The 7,409-nt window shown below is 48.4% G+C and overlaps 3 protein-coding genes across 5 annotated transcripts in view; 1 reads left to right on the top strand and 2 right to left on the bottom strand.

The window, feature by feature from the left end:
- Positions 1-3,826, bottom strand: part of LOC113203996 (cytochrome P450 4C1-like) — a 20,001-nt gene extending 16,175 nt beyond the window's left edge. The window contains exons 1-9 of one of the 3 annotated variants that reach the window (XM_052277503.1): positions 3,682-3,826; positions 3,064-3,259; positions 2,562-2,671; positions 1,890-2,175; positions 1,131-1,212; positions 898-1,024; positions 727-814; positions 468-586; positions 24-395 (exon numbers count right to left, since the gene is read on the bottom strand). In XM_052277503.1, the coding sequence (XP_052133463.1) occupies positions 24-395; positions 468-586; positions 727-814; positions 898-1,024; positions 1,131-1,212; positions 1,890-2,175; positions 2,562-2,671; positions 3,064-3,259 (1,380 nt within the window). In that variant the 5' untranslated portion in view covers positions 3,682-3,826. The remainder of the gene's footprint in view (positions 1-23; positions 396-467; positions 587-726; positions 815-897; positions 1,025-1,130; positions 1,213-1,889; positions 2,176-2,561; positions 2,672-3,063; positions 3,260-3,681) is intronic. The other 2 variants (XM_052277500.1, XM_052277502.1) reach the window with 2 other exon arrangements.
- Positions 3,827-5,100: 1,274 nt separating this feature from the next.
- Positions 5,101-7,091, top strand: LOC113204000 (protein transport protein Sec61 subunit gamma). The gene is made up of 4 exons (XM_052277507.1): positions 5,101-5,257; positions 5,718-5,824; positions 5,911-6,013; positions 6,935-7,091. Exons 2-4 carry the CDS (start codon positions 5,731-5,733, stop codon positions 6,942-6,944), a joined length of 207 nt encoding a protein of 68 aa, XP_052133467.1. The 5' UTR covers positions 5,101-5,257; positions 5,718-5,730; the 3' UTR covers positions 6,945-7,091.
- Positions 7,092-7,173: 82 nt separating this feature from the next.
- LOC113203990 (spectrin beta chain) overlaps positions 7,174-7,409 on the bottom strand; it is a gene marked incomplete in the record, with an annotated part of 59,245 nt that continues 59,009 nt past the window's right edge. Inside the window, 1 exon segment of the mRNA XM_052277496.1 lies at positions 7,174-7,409.

The following is a 7,409-nucleotide window of genomic DNA, read 5'->3' as shown; positions in this document are numbered from 1 at the left end:
CGAGGCCCCGCACTGAACGGCAGGTACGCGAAGGGGTGCCTGGCCTGCTCCACTTCGGGTAAAAAGCGGTCCGGGTCGAAGCGGTCGGGGTCCGGGAAGTGATCCGGGTGGCGGTGCAAGTCGAAGATGTGGATGTTGGTCATGGACGGGGCGGGAATGGTCCTACCGTCTGGGAGCACGGCGTCCGTCTCAATCAGCCTCGAGATGAAAGGCACGCTGGGCCGCAAGCGCAGGCACTCCTTGAAGACGCGGTCCAGGTACGGCAGCCTGGAGATGGACTCCCAGTCCTCGCCGCCCGCGCCGCGCAGCTCCTCCACAACCCGCTCCTGCACCTCGGGGTGGCGGCCCAGCAGCTCCAGCGACCAGCTGATGGCCATGGACGTGGTGTCGTGGCCCTAGACGGAGAACGGGATCAGGACGATAGTGAGCGTGCTTAAAATCTGACGCCGGCGTTGGCGGGGCCGCACCTCGAACATGAACGTGTCCACCTCCTCGCGGATGTCCTGGTCGCTGATGTCCTCGCCGCGCCGCTGCGCGTTGAGCAGCACGTCCAGGAAGGGCCGCAGGCGAGCCTTCCTCTTGAAGCCTGTGCACGGAAGGAGCGGTGAAACGGGAGATCTTAATGTTGTCAAACATTATTGTACATGACGTTCTCCGCGAGCCTCGCCCCCAACTCAGCGATGAGAGGGGAGACCTCAGTTTCGCCAATCATTGTATCAGACGTACGAGACGAATTCTCAGCCCCTGCCTCGCCCGCCGCCACCGCGGTATCATCGGCATCGCCAGACAGCGTCATCTTGCGATCAGCAATCACCTTAAAAGGCGGAGACAAGAACAACAATAATTGCGCGAATCACACAATGGTCATCGCGTCGCAATGAAGCGGGGAGAGCTCACCTTGCTGGTGAATCCGTGGAGGGTGTTGAGGTTCTTGCGGAACTTCTGGTACATTGGTGTGAGCCAGAAGAGCGGCGGCGGCCAAAGCCAGGGTCGCACAATGCGCAGTGCTGTAGCCTCGCCCACTCTGCGAGCAGAGGAGGGGGGGGGCGGATAAGGCGAAGATTTTTTAGCATTTTGGTCGTGCTTTTGCAGTATTACGTTTGACCGCCCAGTGCAACGCACGGCCATACCTGTGGATCGCCTCAAAGTACGACTTCTCGCTCACGGCTGCACTGGAGTCCGTACCGAAGTCGACTTTGCCCATCGCCGTCACTGGACAAAGTAAGAAAATTGTACCAACTGAACGCGTTGAGTCCTATTCCCTCACTTTATTGCTAAATCTAGAGCGAACGACAAATGAGTGTCCCAAGGTATACGATGTTGTATCAGATGTCAATAGGGCTTCGTCCACATCAGCAGCCTCAGTAAAGCAATCCCTATTTTCCCTCTTGTATTCTCAGTGCCATATTGAAGGGACCACGCGCTGTAGGTTCTTGACAGCAATCGGGGAGTCCCTGTCAGATAAGCGGATGACGGTGGATTGTTATGGCAGTGACATTACCTCACACTCACGGTCAACGACGTGTTATTAGCACTGAACAGCAGAGACGCTGTAAAGGTACGGGTAGAGGATATCCTTATATGCTCTTAAGTTCAACGCTACCGCGCAATCACAATACGCGCATCACCGCGATGTTTTAGTGGCTCGTCGATATACAGGATGGTCCACAGAACCCTTCCCTTATTTTGCTTATACTGTTTCGGGTTTAGGGGCCGGGTTGCATACTCGCACGAGGGCACGGGGCCGTAAGGCGCTACGGTGAACCCGCACGCACGCCTGCATGCGGTACAGTATAGGCAGAATAAAGGAAAGGTGGTCTGTGGAGCACCCTGTATATGGGCCACCGGAGGGCTCAAAAGTGCTCACGCCGGAGAGGCGTCCTACCCACCGCAGATGGAGCGCAGCGTAATCCTGGACACGGCAGGCACCACGTCTACGGCGGCGCCCTGGCCTGCCGCCGCGAGCTCGGCCAGGTCGTCCACCAGTTGGGCCGCTTGCTCCTCGAGGTGGGAGGAGAACTGGTCCAGGATCTTGAAGTGGAAGGCGGGGGTGAGCAGCTTGCGCCGATAGTGCCACTTCTCCCCGCCGCTCGTCAGCAGCCCTTCGCCGAGCCACGGCCGCAGAAAGTCGTAAGCGCGACCCTTGGTGATGTGCTTGCTGCTGGAGAGCACCGCCTGCAAACGAACTGACATCAACTCAATGCCTGTTGGCTTCGTCGGTCTCACATTTGTAAATTCAGACCCCAGCCCCTGCCGCCTGCCCGGCCCCGGGTGGGCACTCCCGCCACACCCGCGCTCGGGGCGGGCGGTCTACTCCAGCCGCTACCGCCTGCCAGGCCACGGGTGTGCACTCCCGCCACACACGCGCTCGGGGCGGGCGGCCTACCTCAGCCCCTGCCCGGCCACGGGTGGGCACTCCCGCCACACACGCGCTCGGGGCGGGCGGCCTACCCCAGCGCCTTCCACCTTGGGGCGGGCGTTCTTCTCTGGCCAGGTGCCTAGCCTCCTAGCCTAGGCCGACTGCGACTAGCGCGCAACGCTCGGCTGTCTGGGACTCTTACCTCAATGGACACGGGGTCCGAAAGGTTGAACAGCACCCTCCCGAACAGCATCAGGACCGAGGGGCTGCCGAACATCTTCGGCCATTCGCGGAGGAGGTGAAACAATTCTTCTGCAAACAGACAGGTACAGCGTGGGTGATCCGCGCCGTCTTTTTTTAATGCTTATACTGTACCAGATTCTTACGTGCGGACGGGCTGCATTCTCGCACGGCGCCATGCGCCATAAGGCGCCATGGGGAGCGACGGTAGGCAAGCCCGCCCGCACGCGTGAATCCGGTACAGTATAAGCATTAAAAAAAGACGGCGCGGATCACCCACCCTGTATGCCTTCCTTTAGTACTGGCGATGCGGTCGTGAAAAGACGTATCAAAAAGCAGCAAGGTCATCAGGATGTGAAATATGTAATTAGAGATTTAGTGGAATGATGAGATGGAGGGGGGAGGGCGGGGTTTCCTAGCTGGTCCCACACCTCTCACACTGACGGTCATACGAGCACACTTACCTCTGGACTTGACGATGTGCAGCAGGTGGCCGATGATGGGCACACTGCTGCTGTACTGAGGGTAGCCCTTGGCGATGCGGCGCGCCCGGCGCACTGCCGGATCGAAGTACATGGCCAAGCCCAGCATCACCACGGCCAGCAGAAGCAGCGGTAGCGCTGACTGGCACGCCAGCCACACGAGGTGCAGTAGGGCCATCTGCAGCAAGTCAGGTACCCGTCAAGCCTCAGGGCATGGGGTCAGGAGGGTGGAGTAATCGGGGATCACGGTGGCCTCTGCGCACCTACCCCAGCCCACTTCCCTCCCCTATTGTTATTTCGGCAGGCATCGTTTGCACATTGACAAGACACCTTGAAACTTATTGACGAGCTGTTCTTCGGCTCGAATAATTTGAAATATACTGGCTCCCAGTATTTATCTCCCCCCCCCCCCTTTTTATTTTAGAGCAAGACCGCCTGTTTATCCAGCAAAGCGATAACCGCAATCATCATCGGTCACACCAGACACGCTAGGGGACACAGACATCAAGTTATCGGGATCAGGGGCCGGTCAGGCTCCGGCCCGGCGAGCTGCGCAATGCGGCCCAACGGCCCCATATTTCATTACCCTTCACGACTCACCTCTGAGTGGCGATACTACACAAGTTTCCCAGTGTCCGCACTCGTTCGCGGTGCTGAGGCTGGGATGCTGACCGAGCCGACGAGCCGACGAGCCGACTCCGCAGCAGCGAGCCGAGCGAGTCTGCTCCCGGCCAGCCGACGGTTCAGACTGGCGTCGCTCTGAGCTGGGCCCGGCCGCGGCCGGTGCGAACCAGGACCACGACCGCGGGGACCACTCCACCATATCGGTGGCCAGCTTAAGGACATGGCTGATCTGTGATTCAAACATAATAAAACGAATGTTAAAAAATTGTTTCAGGTTTTACTGTTAAAACGAATTCCAAATCATGCAATTGTTTCAAGTAGACATTGAAAAAGATTGGCTGCTCTCCTAGTGAGGGAATGAATTTCAACAATCAGTATCGGTTATCTGATCAAAAGGCTTTCTCAATGTTTCAGTTGATGTTTTTTTACCTCTACCTTTCCAGTTAAGAAAGCCATTAATATATTTACAAAGACGCAAGTACCTTTTAAAATCTAATAAATAAAAAAACAAACCACATAGCTTGCTACCGTTAAAGATTGGATAAAATAAATGCTTTTCAAAAATCTTCACAAAGACTTTGCAGTTCCATCGAGCAACAATCGGTCAGGAAGATTTCACAAACATTAATCAGCGAGAATTGGATGGGATAGGATTTTGGACATTTTAACATTTAAATTACGTTGACTTCATATTTATGTAAGATTGACGTCAATTGCTGGATAGGTTCATCTTGATTCTTGTGAGAATAATGCAAAGAACAAAAGTGGAAGATGTAACAACAAACTCCGATCATAACAAAGTAACTATCCATAACAGAATTTCGATATTGGCGATGTGTTGTTGCGAGTGCTGATCCAGGAGGAATACAGACAAACATCATTAACTTGGTGGGAGCATGCATTTTACTCATGTGCACTACAAAGATAAGTTGGGTCTAACTTTTCAACCAGATATTGATATGAATGCATGATAGAACTCCAGAAATAAATTGATAGCACAAAACAGTGATCCAGTGATCAGTTGATTCTGATGACAATGCCAGCCTAGTGATAATAAAAAAAAATTAAGTGCCGAAGAGGGATTTTGAGGTGGACGTACTCCAGTAGCTGTTCTGATCGTTCGTTTGAACCTTTTAAATGCATATACAGGTGCGCCAAAACACAAGACAACAAAAACAAAACACAAACGAAATGTGGAACTCTGCCACAGTCTGACCAGCACCGCACTCTGAGAAACTGAAAGTTGTCAGACGGATAGAGAAAACTTTTGAAACAAATGTATTTCATATTTGTTTATTCTTCAGTTTTTACAGGGTTTTTATATCTTTTTGAACAGACTTTTTTTCGTAGCGCTTTCCTGCTCCGTTCATTTTTGTCAGGAAATCCTTGTTAATGTAGTGGCAACTGTGGCAGACGACGCTGACGTGTGCGCCGTGGCCGAGTGTTTTTGACGCTTGTCGACGTCGACGCCGTATGTCCCTACATTTGGTGTCTGCTTCTCATTGACGTGGAACGCCAGTCTTCTTAGTCTTTCAGCAAAGAGAGAAGAAATGTAAGTACTTAGTGATGTTTTAAGTACAGATTTTGTTTCTGATCTTCCCTTGCCGTTGGTGAGAAAATTTAGGGTGTCTGTTTCTTTAAAATATAGTATAAAAATAGGGTTTTGGGATAACAGCAATTGTAACCTATTTCTGAATTTGCTGTAGACCATAACTCCATAGTCTCTCCATTCTGCATGTGTAAATTATGTTCTTCTTTTAGAACTATATTCAAGAATACTTTTACTATTGTATTTTCATAAAATGAGATTCATTTTAGTCTAGCTCGTCAACATTTTCTTACAAAATTTTTATTGAAACGAATCTGCTATTCCTAATTTCTTCCATAACAAATCTGTTTTATCTACTTAAGAAATTCAAATTATTTTCCATGATTCCTTCCTATGTAATGCTCCTGGTGGATTAACTGTGAGGGCATTATTGGTATTTGAACGAATTCGTCTCTGGTTGTAGATTGTCATCTGCAATGGATCAAGTTACTAAGTTCGTTAAGCCAGGCAAGCAGTTTGCCAAGGATTCAATCCGTCTTGTCAAGAAATGTACCAAGCCTGATAGAAGAGGTATATACCTATTGAATTCACTCATATTATTAAATATTTGTTTGAATTGTGTCCAGATGGGTTACAATACTGCATTGAATTTCCAGAATTCCAGAAGATTGCTGTAGCCACAGCAGTTGGATTCTGCATTATGGGCTTCATTGGATTCTTTGTGAAATTAATTCACATTCCCATCAATAACATCATTGTGTAAGTATTCTTTTTTTTTTCTAGTGCAAAGTATAGGGCCGCTAAACTTAGGATAAGCTTACCAAATTTAGGATTGACCAGGACAATCTGGTCTAGGACTAAGGTGTAGCTGAAACATTCTTACGTAACTGAACAGAATTGAGAAAGCTAGCGAGAGGCCCAGTAACCCCTCCTTCACTAATCCTCGCTAGGAGAGAGCAAAAAGTGCTGTTTATTTTTCTTGTTTCTTTTCATTGTTTCCGTGTAAGTGCAGGATTGGTGTACATGGTTGATTTAGTCTTGTGAAGCCAGTGAAGCTAAAGCCACCCTGTCATTTATTTTGGGAACCAACTGGAAGCTGACTTCAGTTCTTATTCGGCCAGTCAGTTTACTGAAAACAAGTGACGGGTTGGCTTTAGGTTCACTAGCTCTATCAACTGTAATGTGCTGTTGTTCCACTTACACTTGTAGCTTTTTCAAATGCTACAGCAAATATCACTCAGACAAATCTTGTGAACAAAAAATTAAATGTTTTGCTTTGTGACAAAAACATAAGAAAGCAACATATTTTTTTAACATGGCACTTTTCAATCGTTCCTTGATTACTTCAACTCTTCTCTGAATTTAACCAAAGTGTCAGGTACACCTAACTTACCTAACTGAGGAACAGCTTTTCAGTCATAGTAGCCTACTGGACCTGCTGGACCTAGGAACAGCCAGCAGTGAAAGTGGTCATACTTAGGTTTACCAAATTTGCCTTGTAACTTGTTGTGGTATCTTGAAACATGCACTTTAAAATTAGCTTGCTTGACTATTGAATTTAAAGAAAAGAGAATATTTAAAGATATTTAAGCGGCATGGGGTGGAATGGCCTATTTATTATTACATTGCTGTTATAGGAAACATCTAACTTTGTTTTTGTTTTTTCTGATTGCTTTACAGCGGCTCATAATAAAAATTTTCACCAGAGTTTCTTCTCTTGACTGGAGCACATCCCCGTATGGCATGTATTTTGTGTCTGTGTTAAATTATTCTATCTGTATATATTTAAGTTGTGTGTGATGGGTGAATCACATTTCTAATAAATTTGTTAAAATCATAGCAGTATTTTATTTTATGATCTGAATCGAGTTGTGGACAAACTGTGGGAGCAGTTGGGTTCGGAATGAAATTAAAAATCCTTTCAGTCAGCTGATTTCTTTATTATAAGCACATTTCCCAATACTAGAACCAAATTTACATTTTTTAAATAATCTGGGGCGGGTACGAGCAGCTGCATTGTCTAAACTGGACACTAAAGGGGATGGAAACTTGTACAAGAGACAAAAGGAAGAATTGGAGAACATGCACCCTAATAGGAATGTGCAAACTTCACAAGATTAGAAAGGGTATAGTTTTTTTTATTCCCACTTACATA

This window comes from Frankliniella occidentalis, unplaced genomic scaffold (genome assembly GCF_000697945.3).
Source record: "Frankliniella occidentalis isolate FOCC.00 unplaced genomic scaffold, Focc_3.1 Scaffold10, whole genome shotgun sequence".
Lineage (NCBI taxonomy): Eukaryota > Metazoa > Arthropoda > Insecta > Thysanoptera > Thripidae > Frankliniella > Frankliniella occidentalis.
This window is presented reverse-complemented; position numbering and strand designations above follow the sequence as displayed.